The 26,247-nt window shown below is 41.3% G+C and overlaps 1 protein-coding gene across 1 annotated transcript in view; it reads left to right on the top strand.

Moving 5' to 3' along the window:
* The window catches only part of Col4a6 (collagen type IV alpha 6 chain), a 311,346-nt gene that overhangs the window by 257,464 nt on the left and 27,635 nt on the right, over window positions 1–26,247 (top strand). Inside the window, exons 12-26 of the mRNA XM_021187464.1 lie at window positions 852–944; window positions 2,279–2,332; window positions 10,370–10,429; window positions 11,453–11,497; window positions 12,000–12,053; window positions 12,759–12,828; window positions 13,760–13,867; window positions 14,762–14,911; window positions 16,159–16,263; window positions 17,481–17,641; window positions 18,334–18,513; window positions 19,223–19,406; window positions 24,345–24,416; window positions 24,671–24,778; window positions 25,726–25,947. Coding sequence (XP_021043123.1) covers window positions 852–944; window positions 2,279–2,332; window positions 10,370–10,429; window positions 11,453–11,497; window positions 12,000–12,053; window positions 12,759–12,828; window positions 13,760–13,867; window positions 14,762–14,911; window positions 16,159–16,263; window positions 17,481–17,641; window positions 18,334–18,513; window positions 19,223–19,406; window positions 24,345–24,416; window positions 24,671–24,778; window positions 25,726–25,947 — 1,666 coding nt within the window. The remainder of the gene's footprint in view (window positions 1–851; window positions 945–2,278; window positions 2,333–10,369; window positions 10,430–11,452; window positions 11,498–11,999; window positions 12,054–12,758; window positions 12,829–13,759; window positions 13,868–14,761; window positions 14,912–16,158; window positions 16,264–17,480; window positions 17,642–18,333; window positions 18,514–19,222; window positions 19,407–24,344; window positions 24,417–24,670; window positions 24,779–25,725; window positions 25,948–26,247) is intronic.

The following is a 26,247-nucleotide window of genomic DNA, read 5'->3' as shown; positions in this document are numbered from 1 at the left end:
ACCTCTTCTCTGTCTCTTTTCCCTCATTTCTCTAATCTCTCTCTCTCTCTCTCTCTCTCTCTCTCTCTCTCTCTCTCTCTCTCTCTCTCTCTCTCTCGTAAACTTTCCTTATCTGTTTGTATCTGATATGTGAGTAAAGGTACCCACAGGATCCCAGGAGTTGGGGTTACAGGCAGTTGTAAGCTGCTTGGTGTAGGTGCTGGGAAATGAACACAGGTCCTTGACAAGAGCAGTATGTGCTCTTAACTGAGCCATCTCTCCAAAGCTTTAATCTCTCTTTTAATATTCACTTCCCTTCCTTCCCACCTTTGAATCAATCAGACATGTCCAACCTTTTGACATTGTGGTACAATTTTACTAAAAGAAGATATCAGGGGGAGGATGTCATAACATTTTAAACAAGTTTACATTTTTGTGTTGGGACAAATCTATAGCTAACTTTGGTGGCACATAGCCACCATTCTATGGAATGAGGACAGGTCACAAAAACCCAAGAGAGTCTTATCACTGTTGGCAGGAGACAGCCATTCCCCTTGCCCAAATTTCACATGGCTCCCTTCTCATTACCTCTTTGTGTATGATCATGCAACTGTGAATCTGTTTTAGCTTTTTCTCCCCCTCATCCATCTGCCTTTTCCTTTCACAATGATACTACACAACTCACTCTTGGGTTTAACATTCTTCTTAATCCCTTACCAATGACACTTTGTTTTTGTTTTTGTTTTTGTTTTCCTTTGCACAGGGGTAAGGTGGACAGTTCATTTGTGGATTGCATCCAGAAGACAAACTGACCTTTTGCAAACATTATTTGTATGATTATCCTTCATTCAATGGTCTCTTTGATTCTACAGGGGGATGTTGGCCTCCCTGGCCCTGCAGGACCACCTCCATCTACTGGGGAACTAGAATTCATGGGATTCCCCAAAGGGAAGAAAGGTTCCAAGGTAGTAAATGTTTATTATAGGAAAAATTAACAGACTTTTCCTGCTAATACTCAAATTCAAGTCTAGTATTCAGACTAACCTGAGCCAACTCCAAAAGAGGAGTAAGGGGTTTTTCTTTGGAAGGGAAAGTAAAGCAGCTTTGTTTTGCCCTTTATGAAAAGAATTATGAAAATTCTGGGGTTTTTTTCTGGTGTGTAAATAGATGTTAGTGACCTGTATCTGACTATACATGTAGGAATTATTTTTTGCCTCAGACTTGAGTCTTCAAATTTTAATCTGCCAAATAACTTGAAACAGGCATTATACACTTGATTTTTTTCCTACAAACTCCAGACTCTCAGTATTTAAACTGTCTACTAAATACATTAAGTATAAATGTTTCCTTTGGAATTTTCATATTAAAGAAATTATTTGCCATCAAAGATTTAGTCTAAGGCCTGAGGTATAAGTCAGTGGTAGAGAGCTTGCACAAGGACATGGTTGTATTGCAGCACGGGAGGAAAATAGTTGACTTTAAATACCATGAATATTGTTAAGAAGCAGCAGTAGATGATCTAATTTGCCTTACCTGAACCACCAAGGATTAAGGCTATATTTCATAATCTGTTCATTAGGATAAAACTATGTGGATGTTTGCTTTTCAACGGTTCTAGTCTGCTGAAGTCCACAGATATCTTTCAGGGGCCTGCATTCCCTTCCTTCCTGAGCTTCCTTTAAATTTTGTGATTATATTTCCATAGTGAAGGGACCCAAATGAAAACATATCAAGTCTCACTTCTTTAATTTTGTTTTTTTGTGGACAACCCCAGTTCCCTCTAGCTTTATATTGGGAAAATCCTTGATTTGGGACCAATCTAAGAGTATGTAGGAGGATTTTTTTTTACCCCTTCAATTCACCCCTAAACAATAGGGGGCTTTTCCGTGGCCTATGTAAGATAAATTAGCAGTACAGGGAGAGAGAGAGACATTAGAATATTATATGTCTCTTTCCAAACTTTGATTCTTAACATCTGCTTGATGCCATTCTCTTCTTTGTAGCCTATGTTTTTAAAGCAGCTTATTCCACCAGAAATGGAACAGCTAACCATTCTTCTATCTCCCAGTTTCCCCCAGGGGAGGGGTTGAAATTATGTATTAGTCATTGAGTTTCCATATGCCAAGGAGCTCTCTAAACTAAGGCATCCCAGCAAGCATATAGATCTACACCACTGTCCAGTAGTGTGATAATCACACTTCCCTACTCCCAACTGAGCAGTCCAAGTATTTGAATGAGCATCTATCCTTCATGTTCTTGCTTTTTGTCGCTACTCATTAGCCTTTGGTTAATTTTTCAGGGTGTACCAGGGCCTCCAGGTTTCCCAGGAATGAGTGGCCCTCCAGGTGTCCCGGTAAGTCTTACTTTGTAAATATGCAGTCAGGGTCTGATTAAATAAAAAGCACAGTATGACTAACAGGAAGATCTCCTCCCATGGTCATTGCTATGAATGTTACCATCTTCACCGAAGGCCTTGAAAGAAACAGCCTTGTTTACTGATCTCGGGGAATATTTAGCATAACTCTCTGTGAAGCTATTTTAGATGCCATCAGCCCAAACTTTAGAGTTAGAACAGACCTAGGTCAAGAATCTCTTAATACTTCTGACTCTTTATTTTCCTAGCCTACAAAAAGAGGACAGCAATGGACTATATCTGAAGATTAAATGAGATTACCCACACTAGAGAAAAGTTTGTACATAGCTGACCCTTTTCAAATGTTCAGTAAACAGTATCTTTTCTGAGAAATCCTATCGTTACTTTCCGATCAGCCTTTGTAGCTTAGATGATTACATGCAGCAGATGTCAGAGGCTTCTATGTGCCAGGTTTGCTACTGAACTCAGAGGCTATAAGAGCAACTAAATAAAAGCTCCTCTCTGTCCTTGAGGTTACATTCTAATAGAAAACTGATAATGTGGAAAATGAGATGAATCAACAGCAAATGCAGGAGCCCATGACATAGCTCATTGTATACTGTTTGCCTTGCATTTCCCAGGCCCTGGGTTCTATTCCCACCGGCACAAAGAAAACAAAACAAAAACAAGTCCATACAATGGTGATATAGAAAAGATGGAAAAGGATTGGACTGAGCACAGGGTCCCCAAGTAGCTAGAGAAAGGAGCCAAGGAGCTGAAGGGGTTTGCAGCCCCATAGGAGGAACAACAATATGAACTAACCAGTACCCCCCAGAGCTCCCAGGGACTAAACCACCAACCAAAGAGACTCATGGCTCTAGCTGCATATGTAGCAGAGGATGGCCTAGTCGGTAATCAATGGGAGAAGAGACCCTTGGTCCTGTGAAGGCTCTATGCCCCAATGTAGGGAAATGCCAGGGCCAGGAAGCAAATGTGGGTGGGTTGATAAGCAGGGGGAGGTAGGAATGGACAGGGGATTTTCGAAGGGGAAACCAGGAAAGGAGATAGCATTTGAAATGTAAATAATGTAAATACCTAATAAAATGATGGAAGAGGGTTACAGTGATGGAGTCTAGATGAGAAAACACTTGGTAGAGAGTGGTCAACAAGAGTCTCTCTGAAAGAAGTCCTATATAAGCTGAGAACTGTATAATATGAAGTAACAGGTCGTGTGAATATTATATAAAGTGTTTGTAGGCTGGAGGGTACCATAAATACCAACACCTGAGATTGAGTTGCTTAGCCCTTCAGAAGCACAGCAAGGTGAGTGGTCCGAGCCCAGTACGGTAGCACATAACTATAGTCCCATCAATTAGTGGGCTGAGGCAGAAGGATCACCATGAGTTCAAAGAAACCATGTGCTACACTGCAAGTCCCTATCTCAAAAATCAAAATTAAATAGCCAAGTGGAAAGGAAAGGACAAACTGAAAGATGCCAACAAACAAGCAGAGACTTTGGTGTCAGGTCACAGCCAGCTTCAGAAGTCGATTGTGGCTTTTATTTGGAGTGTCATGAGAAGCTATTTGTGTGTGTGTGTGTGTGTGTGTGTGTGTGTGTGTGTGTGTGTGTGTGTGTACCTTTGTTTGTATATGCACATTCGTGCATGGGCACATGTGTGTGGAAGCCCAAATATGACACTGGATATCTTCATAGATTTCACTTTGTTTATTGAGGAAGGGTCTCTAGCAAAACCATGGCTGACCTAGGGATCCCTTCCTTTGTCTTCTGAGTGCTGGGATTACAGGGTGTTACCGTGCCTTCCCATCTGTTAAGTGGGTTCTGGGAATCTACACACTGCTCTTCACGCTTGCATGGCAAGCATTTAATCCCATCTCCTCATCCCTGGGTCATATTCCTAAGATCATTCTGTCTGGGGAAGGGAGAAATGAGAGGTTCTGGAGCAGTAAGTGCATGTTACTATAGCAGTCCAGGCAAAAGATGGTGGTAATAGCTCAGGCCACTGTAATAGCAATGGAAATGGCGGCAAGAGGGAAAGATAAACATCTTCCTGTGGGACATTTCAAACACATACAAAGACAATGGCATCATGATCATTTGGAGTACTCATTACCTTGCTTCCATAATTAGCAGCGGCACATGGCTCATCTGAAGCATGTTTCATCATAAACACTTCTGTGTTTCTCAAAAATAAGGACTTTTTGAAAACTTGACAATTAGTCATTATATAATATTAACTGAGCAGGCAGAGATCTGAGGTCACAAATATAGTTTCCAGGTTCCTTGTTTACGTGAGAACCCAAAGAAGGCCACGGTATTACATTTGGTCATCTGTTACGTCACAAAATGTGTTCAAAAGAAGCTGACAAAATTTTCAAGGATTTGGGTTAGGGACGGGAAGAAAGTGGAAGAATCCAAGATAACAAGACCTATCCCCACTTGCCTGCACAGTGGGAATTATTGTGGACACTAGTCCTTCCTGGTAATACTTGGAACTACTTGGTGTCCCACCCAGTGGTCAGGAAGCACAGCCAGACTGCTTCCAGCAGGGTTCCTGTTACCCCACAGAAGCAAAGGGGCATAGAGAATCATTTGTTCTATGCCCTTGCTTTTAATCAGTCTTGCAGCTAGTGAATGGGGAAGGAAGTGAGCCTTGGTGTAGGAGCTAGAACAGCCCACCTTAGACTCCACTCCAGCTCTGGAACTTTGGAAAACTGCTGAGATATCTTCCGTATGTGTGCAGTGCATATAGCTAGTCTTCTTTCTGAGGCCCAAATTGCACTGTGTTGAAGTTTTTTTTTTTTTGGTTTTTTTTTTACAAAGCTTTGCCGTGTAATGATATAATCTGTAGCTGTATATGGCTACCGAGCTCTTAAAAGGTGGCTCATTCAAAATGAGATGATTTGTACTGTAAGCAAATACACACTGGATCTCAAAAACACCAGTGTGGAAAGAATAATTTGAGACAGTTCCTATTTATTGTGGATTTGGATAGCCATTAAAATTGTTATTTCCTTTTTAAAATACAGCTACTGGAAAATTGCAAGTACCATAGTGTATTTGTATCACATGGCATTTTGCAAGGAGGTTTGGAGACCAGGATTGCGCCATTCTCTGTGGAGCATTTTGTATAGACTCTAGTCACCTGGCACCATCCCTGGGAGGTGAGTGAGTGAGTCCAGGTTGGCCCTCTTGTCTGGTGGAGGACACCATTCCCTAAGCAGGGAAAGAGCCATCTCCAGAGATACATAGGTACTTATCACAGAGCTGAGACTTCCGCTCAGTATTGAATTTGGTTGGTTTTGCTTCTTAGTTGTTTTTTTTTCTTTTCTCAGAATGAATAAGTGTTGTTTAATCATTTTTAGCCAATTCTTTTTTTTTTCCTTTTACTGAAACGGATTTCTTTCTCTCATATGTCCTAATTACAATTTCCCTTCCTTCCACTCCTCCCAATTCCTCCCCACATTCCTTCCCATCCGTTTCTATTCCTTTTTTTTTTGTCTCCCATTAGAAAACAAACAGGCTTCTAAGACATAATAATAAAATGTAATAAAATAGAATAAAATAAACAATAAAAAACCACACTGGAATTGTTAAAAAACAAAAAACAAAAAACCAGAAGAAAAAGAGCTCAAGATAAGTCACGAGACAGAGATCCACTCATTCACAAACTCACAAACCCCATAAATATAAAACTGCTAAACTAGAATCCATAATATACACACAGAGGACAGAGGACCTGGTGCAGAAGTACAGGCCCTGTTTCCTTTCAGTATTGTTGAATGCTGGCAGTTTAGAATTTGTTTTCTCATACCATACTGCCCCCTGCAGTCCAGTTCACTATCATCATCCGGAGGAGGTGTTTGGGCTCTAAATTGCCTAGATTTAATGGTCGCTGCTGCTCTGGGATTTGGGATTCACTGACTCACGTTTCCCCCCCTCCCCTTTTCTGTACTTAGACCTGGGAGGATTTCCTCCACCGCAGTATGGACGCATTCCTTTTATGCCTGTAAAAGAGACTGGCTGACTACAATACGTGATGAGAAATCACAGTACTGTTCTCAGCTCAGTATTTTCAATGTTTCACAGTTCTGGTTGAAAAACAGAAACCCTAGCTGGAAAAAAAAAAAAAGCATCAAAGCTAGGAAATGCCTCTTTTTACATATCACACCGTATTGCACAGAACAGAAACCAAGGATGAGGTTCTCAGCTCACCACTACGTGGATTCAGTGGGTGACAGTAGCTAAATCATAAACTGCCTTCGCTCGTAATTCTATCTACCTGCTTACTGTGTGTGCTCCTGAATGCCTTACTACACCTGACAGGAAATTTACCAGAGGAAAGCTGAGAGCACATGTGAACTATCATGAGGTTTGCAAACCTAAAGCCTCCATCACACCAGCTTTCGATAACCAATGCTTACTGAAAAACAAGGCCGTGTGGAAGACAGAAATCTCTAGGGAATCCAAAGTATCCCCCTTTCTTCCCACTGTAGCCTGAATCTTTGCAGGAGATAAAATGCCCAGTCTGACAGATGTATGCCTTACAGTTTATCTCTTGCGCCCTCAGCCGTTAAGAAAGAAAGAAAAAAAAAATCCCCAATTTTCTGGCTTTGTCCCAGCTTCACTCACTTAACCTCGCTTGTCCAGAGCCGCATGCTCACACTTGTAGGTCCTTCCATGGAGGTTGTCAGAATTGTATACACAAGTGCCCTTTATTCAAGGACTATAGACACATAGGGAAAGCTAGAATGGCAATGTTCAGGGAGAGAGCAGAGATGAAACTGTCAAACCCTGAGGGTTTAAGTAGTCAGTAGATCTGAGGAAATTCCTGAGTAGGTGGAGCTCTCTGACTGAGTCTCCTCAGAAACCAAAAGCAGCACCAGGAGCTGGTGGGATGGGGAAGGGGGTCTGGAAAGCTGAGCTAGTGCACTAAGAAGCCTTCTGGGTTGTGGAAGAGAAGGAGAGTGGGGCAGCCATGGCGGGCCTGCTTGAGTCAAGGTCAACTGTAAAGGGTCAGGTCCCAGGATATCCATCTAGACCAGCTTGTTCAGCAGGGTCTCTAAACCATGCCTCCCTGTGCTGGAAGACAAGCTGAGACCATGACCCAGGAACTTGCCAAGATATTTGTCTTTTATTGGCTCTAATATAGAGAGAAAGTGGAGAGAGAGGAAGACAAGAAAGAAAAGAAAAAAGGAAAGAAAAAAGAAAAGAAAAGGAGCGAGGGTAGGGAGATTTCCTGTTTTCATTTTTCACATTTATTTTTCTTTATACTTTTCACAAACTCTGGACCTCAAAAGGGTGAAAAAATACAGTTTCTCTCACTTTTTGAAGATGTAAAACACCCCCCTTCTATTTATACTCCTGGGAAAAACAGATAGGGCATGTTACAGTTCCAAAGTATGTTGTTGTTATTATTGTTGTTGTTGTTGTTGTTGTTGTTGTTGTTAACCATTTGCCATAGTTTTATTCTTTGTGTCACTATTGCAGTTAATTCAGCAAGTATTTACTGGACCACTTTGCACATGTTGGCAATAACATGCTTCATAGGGAGACAGGAAAGACCATAAGGAAGGTTTTCTACTTACAAGTCTTTCTTATATTTAGTCTTGCTGACTAAAGAGTTTGGGGCAGCACTCGAACATTTTTGGACAAGTCAGGGAAGGTTATTGGATTACTCAACCTTAGAGGCCACTAGACATAATCCACCAGATGGCAGCACAGGTTGGTTTCCAGTTTGATTGGTTGGGGGGGAGGTGTTGTTTTGTTTTGTTTCTCAAGTTTTTAGGTTTTTCAAGACAAGGGTTTTTTTTTTGTGTGGCCTGGGCCATCCTGGAACTAGTTCTGTAGACCAGACTGGCCTCGAACTCACATCTGCCTGAGTCTGCCTCCTGAGTGCTGGGATTAAGGACAAGTGCCACCACCATACCTGGCTTGGTTTCTGATTTGAAATATGGAGGTGGAAGAGGCTAAGATTTCAAAGAAGTTGCATTTTTAAATTATATTGTAATTTAACATTTGAGAATTTCGTAGAATATATTTTGATCACATTCATTCCCTTCCCCCAACTCCTCCCAGCTGCACTCCCACCTTCTACTCACCCAACTTCATGTTCCTGTGACCGGGCGTGGTGGCACACACCTTTAATTCCAGCACTCGGAAGGCAGAGGTGGGCGGATTTCTGAGTTTGAGGCCAGCCTGGTCTACAAAGTGAGTTCCAGGACAGCCAGGGCTATACAGAGAAACCCTGTCTCTAAAAACAAAACAAAAACAAAACAAAAAAAAGGTGGATCTGGGGAGTCCAGACTGCTGGGTGACATTCATTCTAAATTGGACACTGCATGAGCACTGTCTTAGTTAGGGTTTTACTGCTGTGAACAGACACCATGACCAAGGCAACTCTTATAAGGACAACATTTAATTAGGGCTGGCTTACAGGTTCAGAGGTTCAGTCCATTATCATCAAGGCAGGAACATGGCAGCAGGAGGAGCTGAGAGTTCTGCATCTTCATCTGAAGGCTGCTAGGAGAAGACTGGCTTCTAGGCAACTAGGATGAGGATCGTAAGTCCATGCCCACAGTGACACACCTCCTCTAACAAGGCCACACCTCCTAATAGTGCCACTCTCTGGGCCAAGCATGTAGAAACCATCACAAGAACTGAACTCTGTCAAGGCAGAGAAGGAAAGGGAGAAGTAGTAACCAAAGCCCTATTTGAACTGAATCCCTCAAAGATACCCTCCCCTCAATGAAGAGGCAATAGAAGACTCACAATTGATTTTTTTAAACTCCTGAGTCTACAAGGAAACACAGAAATATTCATCCAGGTTGCAGTACTTGTGGTAATACACAGATTATTTAAAAAGTAGGAAAAGGTACAGATGTGTCCTCATACCAGCTGAGTCAGGTGACTCCAAGGGAACAATGAGAGATATGCCACATCAACAGTTAGCATCTTTTGACAAGCTTATATTTGAGAAAGCTACATTTCCTCCTTTACTCTTAAAATGGGAATAAATGCTTGATAAAAATCTATGCTCCAATGCATATAATTTTAAACAGTCTGCAAATGACTTAAGTTTCCCATGAAACACTTTATTCACTTTGGTAATGAGTATTTCTATAACTTGGGGGCAATGTTGGCTCTGGACCCAGACTTGACAAGGTTCTCTCTCAGTCTGCTTCTTAAATTTCCTGTTTGTCTCTAGGAAGCCCACAAATGAAATCCATAGCTGTAAGTCCTCGGCTCTTGTAGGCAATGCAAAAGGAACTAATTACCACTTAACAAGCCCCTTTGGTTTACTCCTAGGATGTGACAAGGTACTTAACAGTACCAGTAAGGAGCTGTTGATTGAACTATATCTTTCCCATGGAAAAGGATGCTGTAGTTCTTGTGTGTAAATGTCTTCTTTCTAGTAGAGAATCCTAAACATTTACACAATCTTCCATTGTTTTGGCAGAGTCAAGTTCCTAGATGGCAAAATGCAGCTGCTTCTCATAGAAAGGGCTCTGGAGTCATAGAAGACACAGCTTTCTCATTGATTCTTATCCTTCCTGGAAGTTACTTTCCTGGTCTGTAAAATCAGTGTGGGTGTTTAGGCACTTTTTTCCCTTTCTGTTAGCTCATGATGCTACAAGAGCATGCCACGGTGTTTTAGAGGAAAAAGCGTTACTTTTAGAGGCACATGATAGCACTCAATGAATAGTCTAAAAAACATAGAGCCATCCCTAAGGAATCAGTTCCTTTAAATGGAACCAGTCAACCAGTGAGGAAGTGATTGATTGATTGATTGATTGACTAATTGATTCATTGGTTGTTTGATTGAGATATAGTCTTCCTAAGTAGCTTTGGCTGACCTGGCATTCACTATGTAGCTTAAGTTGGCCTCAGATTCTTTTTCTGCCATCTCACAATCTTTCTTGCTTTGCCTCCAAAGAGCTGAAATTACAAGTATGTGCCACCACACCATCCCAATGAGAAAATGAGTGTTATAATTTGTGACTTCTCTTTTCCTTCAGGAATTTGGATCTATTGGAGAAAAAGGAGAAAGAGGAATCCTTGGTTTGCCAGGACCAAGGGTATGAACCCAGTGTCATTTGCCTGTGTTTGTCAAGTCCCCTAATCTGTTTTCTTTTCTTTTTTGAAAGATATGTAGCTCTTTCTTGTCTTTGTATTATTTCTTTTTTGGTCCTTTGCTTATGTAACTTGATGGCTAGCTAAGCTTCTTTTATTTCTCTTAACTTTCTGGCAGGCTTGCCTCCCCACTTATCCCCATTCTCTTGACTGAATGGCTTCCTTGAATAAGGAATGATGTAACCACTACACCCAGGTGGCTGCATAGTCTACTTGAACTTCTGACATTCATATATAATATGTTTTCTTGCTTTTATTCTATTATGCTCTAAGAGAATACAGGCAAGAAGTAGAACAGGAATAGAAGAGAGCCAAGTGTAATCTTTATAGGACATAAACAAATCTGGAAACTTCTAGAACACAGTGAATAATGTTTGGAGTCAGCACTTTCTAAAATTATCTTATTTTGAGTGAAGACATAATTATCATTCCTTCTAAGTTTTAGCTCTCAGGAACTGATACCTTGAGTTATAAGAAATTGGTCAACTTTTATTTTACATAAGCATGTTGTAGAAAATTGTGCTTTTATTTTGTCTATGAGGATATTAAGTCTCTTTCAGTATTTAGCAATACCTCATTGCTCTGCCATTTCTTTATCTGCTATCCCTTATCTTTTGTCTTGAAAAACTCATAACCACCAACAGAGAATATGTTTGTGGTAGAAGACAAGAGGTCGCCTGATACTCTATTTAGAATCCTCTGACTTAGAACTGATACAGCTAAGTATAATACCATCCAATCCTTCTAAGGGCTTTCTGATATTTCTGTTTACTTAGCTCTTTAAAAATGTTCCATGAAACTATTCATCCTAGTGAATTAATGCTTAGAAAGAACTCATTAAGCCAAATCTAGGAGGATTTTCTTACCTGGGTTTAGTACTATGCATAACTTTGCTGTGTGAATCTGGCAGGTTTTGTTCCCTAGTTTGAGGTATTCATCTTTCTAAGGTGTGGTTCTTCAATTTACAGGGTCCCATGGGTTCAGAAGGAATACAAGGCCATCCAGGGAGACAGGTATTTTGAGTGACATCCATAAAGCCTTGATATACAAAATCTAATCAAAAGATCATTTTGCTTTCCTTAACATGATCAAATGGAATTATTGCTTATAGTGCAAATCATCCACTCTTTAATAACATAATTTTATAATTCTAGGGACTCTCTTTTTTGTTGTTGTTTTGTTTTTTTTCACCCAAAAAGATGGATAACCACTGTGACATTATATTTTATATTTTGCCATGCCATAGTGCAGTAATGTATGTTAGCATGTTATCAAGGGCCACCAAGGCTAGCCTGCTTGTATCTACACACCACTGACTCTTGTGCACTTTAATATGCAAGTTGACTACCAGATGTTATATTGTCATCTGGTAGTCAATTTACAAATTTACAAAGCTGTACACACTCTGAATGACTGATAAATCCCTGTACAATTTGCCCTGGCCCAATCCACAGGCCAGCCAGCAGACATTATGTACTTTACTTGGACTTAGTAATACCTATGTTTCTATTACAGGGAAAGAAGGGGACTTCAGGTTTTCCTGGGATTAACGGGTTCCCAGGAATTAAGGTAATATCATTGGGAAGTACAGCTCCCAGAGTTGAGAAGTGAAAAAATGAGTGATTCCTATAAATGCCTACTTATGAAATAGAGTATTTTTAATATCTTGATATTTTAGATGTCATCTTATTTTCTTAAGAAATGCATGTACCCCATATTGTACATAAACCTGATAACCATTCCTCAGATATTACCAACTCTTAGCATTTAAAATCCTCTACTGACAATGCATCCTCTTATTGCCTACCTTAACACCCACTCTGGATATTTCTCTGAATAAGATTTTAGTTGCTGAGTCTGTATTTGTGGACTCTTTTGACTTCCTTTGCCATTATTCAAACAAGGGTAGTAGCCTTTAGAATCTTAGGCCTGCTGAGAGCAGAAGAAAAAAGATTGAAATTCAGTTTTCTCCTTAGCTATGTTATCTGTGTTGAGATACATTTCCCAGGTCCAGAAACAGACTGTCTTGTAGTGGTATTGCAAAACAAAACTGAGTGCCCTGGTTCTTGGCAAATTTGCAGATCAAATCTGCAGATCTGACTACCTTATGTTACCTTCATATTTGATTTATTGTTCTTAGAAGTTAACCTCTAGAAATCAGGAGTCAAGGAGCAAAGAACTTTCTACTTTTCTGGGTTCTTGCTTTGAAGGCAAATAGATTTTAGATGATGGAGTCAAGACATTTTTTGTGTTCAATCTATTTAATATTTTCAGGGTGAAAAGGGAGACATTGGTGTGCCAGGCCCAGACAGCTTCACTGATGCAGATGGCGCTGTGATCTCAGGTGCAATTCTTTGTTGATTTGATTGGAGAAGAAAAGAGAAAGTGTTAAATTCTGTATTTCCTATAATTGTTGAAAAGATACGTTGTCAGCCACTGGATTCCTGACAGTATCAAGGGCCACTCAAAGGCACAGGTCCTGAATTTACTGAATGAATGGGATTCCAAACTCTTAAACAGACAAACCAAGTCTCCCTTTGTGTGTGTGTGTGTGTGTGTGTGTGTGTGTGTGTGTGTGTGTGTACATCAAGACGAGATTTGGGGCTTTCCTAAGCCTGAATTAAGTTGGCAGAAAGGTTCTCCTGGTAATGCTTAGATAAGGATTGATATTCTCCTCAGCTGGGTTGCCTTTAGCCTAAGACTATAGAATATGCAGGGTCTCATGTAGATAATCCCAAGCAGGCTGCTGATCTAGTTGCTAAGAGAACTAAGCAGTATGATACTTAGAAAGTTTGTTCTTCTGTTCTTATCCTAGTCACTGGGTATGGTCAACTCTTCCTTTTTGCCTCTACCAAAGATCTAAATTGTCAATGTTGATAGCAGCTTTCTGAGCTCTACTCCCAGGAAACCTGTGGCAATACTGTAAAAAGTGTTGTTAACCATCTTAACCTCAACAGTAGACATTTAAGGCAACAACAGTGGAAGAACCTTCCTAGTACTTTCTAGGTCTTGTCAGAAAAGTAAGGCTCTAACAAGACCAGGTTTGAGGTACTAAGAGTAACTTGCTATGATGGTTTATGTTTGTAATTCCAGACCTTGGAAGTCTGAAACAGGAGGAAAGTAAATTCAAGGATTCTATGAGATCCAGTTAAAAAGTAAAATAGTAGCAGAGCCTTTTCTCTGGTCAATTAAGACCATTAGCATCTCTTATCAGGCATTTTGCAGCAAGTGTGATCCACTGTGTCTATTTACTCCTTTTTTCACTGTAATGTCAGGTTATCCCGGAGACCCTGGTGTGCCGGGCCTTCCAGGCCTTAGAGGAGATGAAGGTGTGCAAGGCCAACGTGGCCCTTCTGGAACCCCTGGTCTCCCAGCATTAACAGGTGAAACAGACTAATCCACACTCTGCGTTGATCAGTCTTCTCTGTACTCTAAATCCTAGCATCTTCCTCTGTAACTGGGAATCCAATAATATGTCTAGCCAAGGTCAAAGGAAATATAGACTGGTCAGTAAATTCTCCCATGACTAGCTCAAAGCTAGTGTATGTGTAGAGAGGGCCTAGGTAAGCAGCTTTCCTTGAGATAAATGAGTATCACAGTTGGAAAGGCAACTTCAGAGTGCCATTGAGGCTGGAAGTAACTAGAGATCTGGGTGGGATGGTTGAAGCCCTCTCACTCTTCACTGGATATGTCATCCAATCTTATACTTGCCCAAGAGTTTTTACCAAAACGAGAAGCTAGCCATGCCTGAATCCTCAAGGTGGCTACTAAAAGCCTTGATGGGGGTGGCTAAAGGTGTAGATAATTCCTTGGCTTGTGCAAAGCAATGGGTTCTATTCTCAACATGAGACAGATAGAATATAGAGATATGGATGATATACTAGATAGGTAGGTAGATAGATTGATAGATGATAGATAAGATAAGATAAGATAAGATAAGATAAGATAAGATAAGATAAGATAAGATAAGATAGGATACATCTGTACCCAGCCCCTCTTGTATGTCGACTTAGCTGTAGCACAAAATGCCCAGCACTGAAGTAGAACAAATGAAACAGTGAGAGACTGGAAACCTAGCTTTCCCTCACATGTTAACCAGTTTCTCAGACAGTTAGGCTAAGTGATCCCCCAAAACTTTCCTAACTTTCATGAAAGAGAAGAGCAATTGATTTTCCAAATTCTTCCCTCGTGTTGTTTTGTAAACACACTGCTGATCAGAATCTACCCAAACAGTAGGGTACCATGGTGAGCATTTTTGTTGGGGCTTATCCTTCCAGGTCTTCCAGGTGCCTTAGGGCCTCGGGGATTTCCAGGCCTGAAAGGAGACCAAGGAAATTCAGGACATACCACCTTTGGAGAAGCTGGCCTACCTGGCAGAGTTGGTTTGCCAGGTTTACCAGGCCTGCCAGGCCCATCAGGCCCACCTGGTAAGTTATTCCTTCTTTAAAAAAAAAATTGAGACAGTTATGATATACAACCACTCTGATTTTGAGGGGTTCCCTCATAGGAGAAACACTTCAGCCAGGATAGTTAATTGCAGTGGGGCAATGTATCAATTAGAGGTTTAGCCCATTATCATAATGGAAGGAAGAATGGCAGCGCCCCTCCAGACATAGTGCTGGAGAAGAAGCCCAGAGTTCTGCAACCTGATCCAACTGCAGCCAAGAAAGGACTGTCTAACAGGCAGCTTAGAAGGAAGGTGTTTTTTTGTTTTGTTTTTGTTTTGTTTTGTTTTGTTTTGTTTTGTTTCTGCACAGGGTGAAGCCTGAGCATAGGATCTCAAAGCTACCTACACAGTGACACACTTCCTCCAACAAGGCCACACCTCTTAATATAGTGCCATTTCCCATGGGCCAAGTTTATTCAAACCACCACAGGCAGCAATGAGAAGTCCTACTTAATCTGTGTTGGTTCCACCTTTACTGACAGCAATAGCACTGGAGTGTGCATTTGGTTACAAAATGACCAAGCTAGCACCCTGATGAGCAAGCACTAGCTTCTGTATTCATCATCCTTCTGTCCTACCCAGCTCTTAGTGCCCACAGCACTTCCTGCGCCACTCTCCACCCATCCCACTACATAACCCCCCCCCCTCACCACCAGGACTTTGGCTTACCAGATTCTAGGGAAACAGAACTGGATTTTCTGAGTTTGCTGTACTCAGCAGAGTTACAGGTAGGTGGGCTGAGAATCTGAAGAAGGAGAAGCTATGCCTAGATCCTCAAGGTGTATGCTAAATTCCTTCACGAGGCTAGATGTGTAGTCCAGTCTCATAGGGTTTTCTTGGCATGTGCAAGGCAATGAGTTCTGTTCCTAGAATGAGATAGATGATAGATGGATGGAGAGAGAGAGAGAGAGAGAGAGAGAGAGAGAGAGAGAGAGAGAGAGAGAGGAAACTTTCTGGGATAGAGACTGGCACTGCTGAGTTATTGAGCTACTTTGTTAATCTCTGAGTGCCCAGAATCTACTACAGTGTGTGGAACATAACAGTCATCATTCTGCTAGTAGAGTGAATGAAGCCAAATGAGAGTTCTGTTGGCTCTACCCTGCAGACTTGGCAGGAATCTTAGGCTGGGATTTTTTTTTCTCCTACTCTACTCAAGTCTTCGTGATTAAGGTGAGTCCTTAGGCTTACATCAACCTCTAACCTTTTGGGTTCTCTTAAACTCTGCAGGTCGCACATTTGAGACTGGACATCTGTCTAGCATAGAGCCTGGGTTCCCTGGTCTCCAAGGAGAACAAGGTCCAAAAGGACATCAAGGCCTCAAAGGAGTAAAAGGTCATTTTCTTTGTCTCCCCCCCACATCCAAATCCCTAGAGAGGCTTTAAAGGGATCTATCAAAACAATAGCCTTGAGAATCTGAATGTAACCTCTTGAGAGGTTAGGGTATAGGACTGTTGGAAGTGGTCTAATTAGGGCTCTCAGAATGAAGGTGGAAACTGAGGTCACACAGGACAAAAAGAGGCTTATGGGCCACTTTTTCTACCCTTCAAGCCTACTGAAGCTATTGTTAGCCTCTCAGGGTGCTGACCACCACCTCTAATCCCAATTTGCAAGACTTTAGCTAAACACTGCTTCCCAACACCATTAACATGAGGACTCTGTGTAGGTCAAAACCTGAGGCATAGAAAAAGCCACCTGGCTCCAATAAAGTGAGTAGGGAGGGTCCCAGCAAGCTGCCTTACAAACCAGTATCACAAGTGGTTCATCTACATTGACTATGCCTATTCAAAATACTTGGGATCAGAAGTGCTTCAGAATTAGTAGTCTTTGAATTTTGAAATATTTACATAGACTTTGCTGGATAATCATTCCTAATATGAAAAAATTCAAAATCTCCCTTGCTTAGGATTTCAGAGCATTTGTGCTCAGTCTTTCTTTACTAATCTGAAGAACAGGCAATTCTCTCAGCATTTCCAAGATCTCAGTTTTCTAAGAGTAAGAAGAGATCCTTCGGAATCCTAGGGGAATGCAGTCACCCACATTTGTCACTTCTCACTCTGGAGACCATGCTCATGCAATCTCTGTAGATTGTTGGGTTGCATACTTATGACTCCTTTGCATGTCTTCCAAAGTGCTTTGCTGTAACTGGTGCACACTTTTAATCAATCCTGCTAGAAGCAGAAGGATCAGAAATTCAAGGTCATCCTTAGCTACATGAGTTTGAGGCCAACCTGCACACATGAGACCTGTTGGTTTGGTTTTTAATGCACTTCACTGAAACTTATACCATCAAGTATATACATAAGTATATGTATAGAATTAGATTCTAGACTCGAAGTTATTTAAGTGGCAATTGGTGGTTTTCAGCATGTGACTCACTAATAGCTGGACCTCATCTCAGACTAGTAAAACAGTCTCAGTAACACAGTTGCCTTCTGATGGCAGTGAGCTTAGTCTGAGTCTCTGAAAGCTGTCTGATTTCCACCCAAGGGAGGCTAACTAAGCCACTCTTTTCCATGAGTTTATTTGATGTGGTCTGTTTTTTCCTTCAGGAGACTCTGGTTTTTGTGCTTGTGAAGGTGGTGCCCCCAACATTGGACCACATGGGGAACCAGGCCTGCCTGGGATACAAGGTCCCATTGGTCTACAGGGTTTTAAGGGGACTAGAGGAGATCCAGGCTCAAGAGGTGCATCTGGTCCTGCAGGGACGCCAGTAAGTCTTACTTAAGGTCTTCGGCACAGAGGGAGGAATGGAGGATTTCAAATGTTCTTCGCTCCCTATCAATCACTTTCCTAAGACACATGAAACAAAGAGGAATCAAACAAATCTGTGACAACAATCTCGGGAGACTTTTGCTTAAACTCATGCAGTTAGCCAAATCAATTCTTGTTTACCATTGGCAGGTAACAAATCGCTGTATTAATCGGGTATACAAGAAAGTCCCTCAACAATGGAAAAGCTGCAAGCACTCATTTTTAAGTCTAAGCTCTAATTGGAAATTGCGTTGATGGATGAAATGGAGGAAAATTTTTCACAGGGAGCAACTTGAAAGCAGCTTAGAAAATGAACAAAACCAAAACAAAACTATGGGCTTTTGATGTGTCACATGAAGAAATCTGACCAGAAGGTCTCTAACGTCTCTTTGTCTCCCTGCTTCCTTTCCTCATGCTAACTTAGTTGCCTGACTGGATGACGCTGCTTAGGGATCAAGATAAAGCTCAGTCCTCATAGATTTCAAAATGTAGAAAAGATACAGAAAGTGTGAAGTAATTACTCAAGACAGCAACATAATCACATGCCCAGAACAGTGTCAAAAATATCCTCAAAGCACCTGTTTTAGGTCATATCTTTGCTAAGCTATGAAGGCTGTACCTCCTCATTATTGTCTTTTGTTTCATTGTCAGGGGCTATTTGGACCTAGAGGTCAGACCGGCCTCAAAGGAGAGAAAGGAGAATCAACTGTCAGTAGAGTATCAAAAATGTCAGGGGACAAAGGTGACCCTGGTCCTCAGGGAACCCCGGGTTTGGCAGGAACTCCAGGCAAGGATGGGAGACCAGGTTTACCAGGCCTCCCAGGCATTCAGGTAAGTGGATCATTCTTGAATGGTTAGCCCTATCAACCACCCTACTGGACTTAGGGATGATCTGCTGGTTATCACCTCATGGAATAAGGTCGACCAGAGAACCTAAGTCCCCTTACATGTTGACTCAATGCTTTATTTTCTGTAAATATGACAAATTTTCCTCAGAATGCTTATTGATAAGTGCTAGGAAGAGTTAAACATGTTCCTTTAAAACAATTCAGCCTCCCAATAGCTCCTTCATCCAAGTGATCCAGTTGCTCTCTTTGACCTCAACAGCTGTTCATTCCCTGTTTTCTTCCCCTAGAGCAGTGATTCTCAACCTTCCTAATGCTGAAAATCTTTAATACAGTTAGTTCCTCATGTTGTGGTGGTCCCCAGCCATATAATTACTTCCATTGCTACTTTATAACTCTAATTTTGCTACTGTTATGAACTGTAATGTAATTATCTGAACTGTAAGTCCTATGAGGGTCGTAACCCACAGATTGAGAAACACTGGCTTAGCCCCATCTAGAATCTTTTATAAAGGTAGATTATCCAGAGTTGATAAGACCAGTTTTCTCTAAGAAAATTCAGAGGTGGGTCAATAAACAACTAGAATGATGGAGAATTTTCACAAAACATTGTTCACTATCTCTTTCCTGTGGTTAGAAGCCTTTTCAGATAAGTCTTAAAATGATCTTTTGTCTTCTTTTTCTTTGTTCTCTAGGGAGACGGTGGGTCTGGCTTCCCAGGTGAAAGAGGATTACCAGGACTTCCTGGTGAAAAGGGCCATGATGGTCCAACTGGACCACCAGGAATTGGGCTGCCAGGACTTCCTGGGCCTCGTGGACTTCCTGGAGATAAAGGAGTAGATGGGTTACCAGGACAACAAGGCCTCCGTGGAGCTCAAGGTGAGTCATGCAATCAGATAGTTTTGGACTTGGAAAATCAACCTTTGTAAAATGACTCTGACTCATATGTATGAAATGTGCCATGAAGAGAGATCTGGCCAGCTGTAATCACTACAGTCGATCCTCAAGAGTTTTAAAATAGGAGATGGATCATAAGTGTATTATGGTAAGTTCAGAAGGTAGAACAATGTGGATTTCAGCTCTGCTTAATGAGGACCCTGCTACTTGAGCTGTCTGAAAATGTCACAGAGCTATCTAGACAGTTTATGAGCTCATAGTCCTTAGAAAAATTCAAGGCGAGGGTGGATGACTATGTTTCTAATCAAAGTAGTTTGTGGAGAGTTTGATAAATAGTCCTCTAAGTTGTATGATCAACAGAGAAAAATGCTTTCCTATCTGACAGAATTTCATATTGGTAAGAGATTCTAACCTAATCTTTATATGATACCTAACTTCCTCCCTTTAGATAAGTTATTTTCCCACTTGTATTTTGTGCATTCAGAACACTCCTTCATCATAGTTCTTGTTTCCATTAGTGACATTATACTTCTTACTATTAGTGGTATCACACTTCTAATTCTCATCAAAGTTTAAAAATTTAAGGTTATCTATTCTCACTTGAAAATGCCTCCCATTATTTCCTTTATCTTCTTGCTAGTAAGTTCTCATGATCCCATACCTAGTTTATCAAATACCTATACACTTTTTGAAAAGATGGATGGATGGATGGATGGGCAAAAGAAATTTCCTAAGTATTTCTCTTCTATTCCTTGCTGACTTTCCCCAATTAAATTATACTTATGCACATTGTAGACAATTAAATACCTTTTGCCATCTAGCCTTCCTTTGACTTCTACATGTTGTTATTATTGAAATTATGCCCACTTCTACTAGTGGTTTTCCCTTTAACAACAACATTATAAAGTCTCTAGATACTAAAGAAAATGATACATCTTACCCTCACAACCTGCCAACAAAGTAGAGCATTCCTTCTTGCAGAATAAAAGCCCTTCCTAACAACCTTGAATGATTAAGAAATAAAAAATAAGATATTATGTCTTATGTGTTCATATTTTTAAATCTATCTTGATGTAATAATCATGATGGCACAGGCTAATACTGCATTCAAGATTCTTGAAACCACGGGCCTTGAACAAGTTTGGAAAGCATTCTACTTCCCTAGGCCATACCTTATCAAACAATATTGGTTTTCCTTTGAGAACTTCTGGTTTCAACAATAGATATACTTCTACTGTATTCCCCAGGGATATTAGTCATGGACATTCTATTGCTCTTCAGCTGTTGATGGATCGATCATTCTAGATCAACCCATTTTAAAGGCAACCAGATTCTAAATTTAGTTACAATGCATGATACCTATAAACTTGTACATCCTCAAGTCTTTTGGAAATTATCAATGTTCTATTTCTTGGTTTGAGATGAGGTTGTATCAATGAGAAGAAACCTATGGGATCATTTCTATCCCAAACATTTCTAGTTCCTGTAGACAGAAAGTTCTCAGGAAGACAGTGCTAGTAAGCATAGCTTGGAAGGAACCTTATATAGAAAATCCACTTTTTGAAGTACCTGATTTTCAAACAAATACTTTATTTAGTTTTTGTGTTGGGGTGTTATATGGTTGGTTGGTTGGTTGGTTGGTTGGTTGGTTGGTTGGCTGGTTGGTTGGTTGGTTAATTGATTGGTTGGTTGATTGATTGATTTGTTGGTTGTTTGGTTTCTTTGAGACACGGTCTCTCTACATGGTCCTGGGTATCCTGGAACTCATTATTATAGACCAGGCTGACCTTGAACTCACAGAGATCAGCCTACCTCCACCTCCTGAGTACTGTGACTAAATGTGTATACCACTTCACACGGAAAATACTTCATTTAGAATGTTACCTTGTTTTTTCTCCATAGAAGCTGAATACAGCTCACTAAAAGTAGTATTATTTCCAATCATCTAAACAAAGTTTGAGGCTTCTAGTTTATATGTTATAGCCATTTCTGTTACCACAAAAAAGTAAGACGTTGTTCCTAAATGTTGCCTGTGCCTTCCAGTGGTAACCCAGGATTAGACATCTTCATTGGTAGGGAAGAGCGTGTAGTCATCAGAAGCTCTTCAATCCAGTGATGTGAATTATTACAATCTCTGGGTACATTGACAGCCTATGGTCCCCATAGAGGCTATGGCTCCAGATTCTCAATGTAATCTATCATTCAGGTTATTCCTCCAAGTGGTTTCTGTATACTTGATCATGTGTGAGTGCCAGCACTCCACTCAATCCTCACGATGAATGTGGTTGGCAGGCATATCTGGGCTGTACACAAGACCTCCTTTAGGATTCAACAAACATGTCTTGGTTTTATTTTCTTCTTTCCTTGATGGGTCTAGGTGATTATTGCTATAGCAGGGGGAAATATTATTCACTTATTCACCTTTGTCTCTGACCCTCCAGAGTGTCTTAAACTACATTGCACTTTTTTTTTTTTTTGGAGGCAGGGTAGTTGTGAGGCTGAGGTGCAGAGGTTGCCACTGGCAACTGATACTGCTTTAATGGTTCTTTAACACATACTCCTGGAAACTATAGAAATGGGTATGCAGTCTCTGAGAGGAGCTGACTTCCTTTTTCTCACATGTTGATGGTTTGACTGATCTCTAACCAATTGTATTCTCTGAACTTATGGGGTGTAACTTGCCTTGCAAGATGTATGTTCAAGGAGTCAAATAATATTCTGGTCTCTATTATTTGGTCTCAGAACAAATAGAAAAGATAGACTCTTGAAAACTAGAGTTGCTTTATATCCTAAAGATGAATTTAGGTATTAATGGTGAAAAAATCTGAATAATGTGGTCATCTGTTGCACTTCTAAAGCATAATATGGCTAGAGCTGACTTCTGCTTTATTGAGATTGGTTTGAATTCAGAAATGGGAATCTAAAAACATGGCAATAAATAATAAAAGCCAGATCTGGTACAATGTAAAATCTTTAAACTTCCCACCACTTTAAACCTGTCCTTGCGAAATATAATACAATATAGTCTGTCCAAATTGTGAGGGTGTAGCTTTTTACTTTCATTCAAAAACTTTGGGCTCCAGAAGAATACAGGAATGGAGTCTCTCCCTCTCCTCTCCTCTCCTCTCCTCTCCTCTCCCCCTCCTCCTTCCCCCCTCTCTCAGTGAAGCACCTCAACAAAAGGTGCCTTTCAATACCACACATCTCTACAATGGGCAAATAACTCAGAAATAGTTTTGCAACCTCAGTGTCTGGCATAATGGAGGTGGGTGTGACAACACATGCAAGAGGATTCATGCTTTAGACCATCTTTAGACCTGTGGGAATATGGCCACAGGAGCACAATGTCTAGCAGGCAGGAAGCTGGGGGGGGGGCGGTGACTTACAGGAGCTCCTCTGAAGCTCTCTCCTTAAGGAAGATAAGGTCTGCCATTCACTGAGCATGCAGCAGGAGGCCAGGCACTACATCGAGTGTCTCTGTCTTGGTCTCACGCACTCCTCACAGATACCACTGGACACACAAGGCTCAGAGAACGTAAGTTTTCCCCACACAGGTGTGTGATAACAGAAGTAAGTTCTGTTCAACTCCGAGGCCCAGTATGACCAGTACATTATACTGTTCGTCTCAATGTTGACTTAGAACTAAAACAAGTGATTTTCTTTTCAAAGCAAGATTTCATATTGGAAAGCGGGAGTGGAAGGAGGAGTGCCAGCTACTTGAGTAAGCAGTCTGAATCAGAGGCTTTATGCACAGTTTTCAAAAATAATCTGAGGCTGTGCAGGTAACTTTTAGAGCCATGGGTTTGGTTTGTTTGTTTGTCTTTTAATGCAAACCAATGCTACAGAGTTTTATTGGAACTGTCGGCTCTGTGGTATAAGACAGACCTTGGTGGATTGTTCCCATAGAACAGGCAAATTTCAGTTAGCATAGCACTTAAGGACGTCCATATGTACACAGTCTGTCCCTGGTAGTTTATTAAACTTCCCATCTGTGATCCTATAGACTCTTTATTTGCAGTATGAATGAGCAAAGAAGAAATTCCTACAGAAAAGACTGTGCACGCTAATTTCAACATTTTGAATACTGAAATTGACTATCTCTATTCCCCGAGTAGCAGAGTTTATAGTTTCCAATAAGGAGCTAAGGAGTCACAATTTGTCATGACTAGGGGTCTTATGTGTTTCCCTAGTTTAGATATACACATATCAAAACAAAGATGGCCAATAAGTCTCAGTAGACTCAAAATGAACTGGTTTTAAAAAGCTCCATGGTTTGGGGAAAACCTCCTTGCAAGAAAAGTGTTAGGATTAGAGTTGCCATAGTGGTTTTGAGCGTTGGCTCCTCTTCCAGAGAACCGGGCATCTATTCCCAGCACCTACATGGAGGCTCACAATCATCTATAACTCCAGTTCCAGGAGATTCAACACCCTCTTATGTCTTCCTTGGGCACTAGCCACACATGTGGTACACAGACACACAGGCAGGCAAAATGTCCACATGCATGCAAGTTTAAAAACAAAAACAGATCAGATGTGAACTCTAATTGTTATGGCTTCAAATTATCCACTCTAATAATACAGCATCATGAACCCTTAGTGCTAAAACCCAAGTACTCATGCTAGGGAGAGAGTTTATCTAAGGGACTGCTGAACAGAAAATTGCTGCTCACTGCTGTTCCTGTGTAGGCCAACTCTAGGAATACTCACTTGTTAGGTAACACCCTCTGCTTGGGTGACTGCTTGCTTGCCTGTCAGGCACTAGCGCTTCAATAAGTACTATTCCAGCACCACGAACACTAAGAACAAAGTTAAGCATTTGCACTGGTATTGTCTCCCAAGAGCTTCTCATGTCAAGCTTTCTGTGTGTCCTCCTAGCTGCTGTCTTGCCAAGTTCACAGTTCCATGTGTTATCATTTCCAGGAGTCACCTTGCCTTGTATTATTACTGGGTCATACGGTCCAGCAGGATTTCCTGGAGCTCCTGGATTCCCAGGTATGGAATGAGGCCAGAGAAAGTGAACCCACTTTAAGAGACTTTAATCCAAGAAAGCAAGAATGCCAGTAGCACATGAGAGTCCCGCTGATGAATTCCTCAGCAACTGAGGTAATGGCTTCTGGAGAGTGCGTTATGAGAAAATGAGACTCGAGGAAGCCAGGAAGAGAGTAGAATACTTGATCAGACATCATAAATCTAACCTATCCATGCTAGCATTCCTTTCTACTCACTACATACATTTGGGGTTTCAGGCTCTAAGGGAGCTCCGGGCCTCCCTGGAATTCCAGGCAAGCCTGGCACTCACGGAAGCAAAGGAGGGCCAGGAAATCCAGGGTTAATGCATCTCCCAGGATTGCCAGGTAAGGAAAGGGGTCATCAAACTTCCCCCTGGGTTATGTTTGGACGGTTTTCATTCTCCATCAAGGATTGTAAGCTAGGTCTGCTCCCTGGATTAGCTGAGATGGTTTGAATTTACTTCCAGGCAAAAATGCCATAGAGCAAAGAACAGAATGTGGCAAGAAGGGCCTTGAGAAACCAATGGAAGCAATCCCTTAAGAATCAGATAAGGAAATTGATACTTCACAAAGCCACTAGTCACAAAGCCAGGAGGCTGCAGTTGTCTGCTTACCAGTCCTGTGACAATATCCTAGATAAACTTCTTAGAAGCCAAAGAAGGAAGTTCACATCAGTCCAAAAAGAAGCTGCCCATTTCTTTTCCTTTCCAGAGTTGTTCCAACATAAGCTCCACAGGGCTGCAGTGTACCACTGGTTCTCCAGCTGCATTCCCTGGCTCAGCACCTACATCACCTGGGAACCTGATAGACATACAAATTCTCCACCTGTTCACAGCCAGTAATCTATGTGTTCTGAACCACCATTGTTCTAGTAGCATTTGAGTCTTATCTGGATGTATCATTGCTTCATTTCTTTCTACTCTTTTCTGCCCACTCAAGAAGAGGAAGGCCATGACAGCAAAAGGTTTAAAACTGTAGGAGAGACTGAGCTTTGGCCAGAAGACTCGGTGTGATTGCATTCTTAGCAACCATTGAGCCCCAGGAACAGAAAAAAAGCTGCTGAGCTGTGCCTACTCCTAGCCTCACCAAACTAGAGCCTCCTTCCACTCGTGTGGTGTAGTCCCTACCTCTGTACAAGTCCTCCATGGAGTGGAGATTGCTGATCATTATTAATATATGGGCTTTGATTAGAGAAATCAGTCTCCGATGTCTATCCAGACAGCTTGGTTCTAAGCATCCATGTTCTTTTTATTTTATTTTATTTTATTTTAATTTTGCCTCTTTACACTTAGGGTTTCCTGGAGCTCGTGGGGAGAAGGGATTGCCTGGGTTTCCTGGGCTTCCTGGAAAAGATGGCTACCCTGGGAAAGCTGGCAGTCCAGGGTTACCAGGTTCCAAGGGAGCTGCTGGTGACATCTTTGGTGCTGAAAATGGTGCTTCGGGGGAGCAAGGCCTACAGGGATTGCCAGGGGACAAAGGATTTCCTGGAGACTCTGGTCTTCCAGGACCCAAGGGTGACTCACTCTTCTTGACCCCTTACTTAGAAATGTACAGACAGCTTTCTAGTAACTGCTGTCTTTGCATGGATATGTGTGTAAAATGCATGCCTGGATCTGGTATGGATAATTAGGGAGCAAAAATGACATTCTATTCTGTGCCTCTTTGGGGGGAAAATTTCCTTATGTGGTTGCAGTCCATTTTTCCTTTTGTAGAAATTCCAAGAATAGCTATAACCAATAGTCACATTTCTTACAATGCTGCTGCTGAGAGAAGACAGTGTCATCTGAGGTGAATCCTGGGCCAAGCCCTTCTAT

Source organism: Mus pahari, chromosome X, assembly GCF_900095145.1.
Source record: "Mus pahari chromosome X, PAHARI_EIJ_v1.1, whole genome shotgun sequence".
Taxonomy (NCBI): Eukaryota; Metazoa; Chordata; class Mammalia; order Rodentia; family Muridae; genus Mus; species Mus pahari.
The sequence above is the reverse complement of the archived record's forward strand: the minus strand, read 5'-3'. Positions and strand labels throughout refer to the sequence as shown.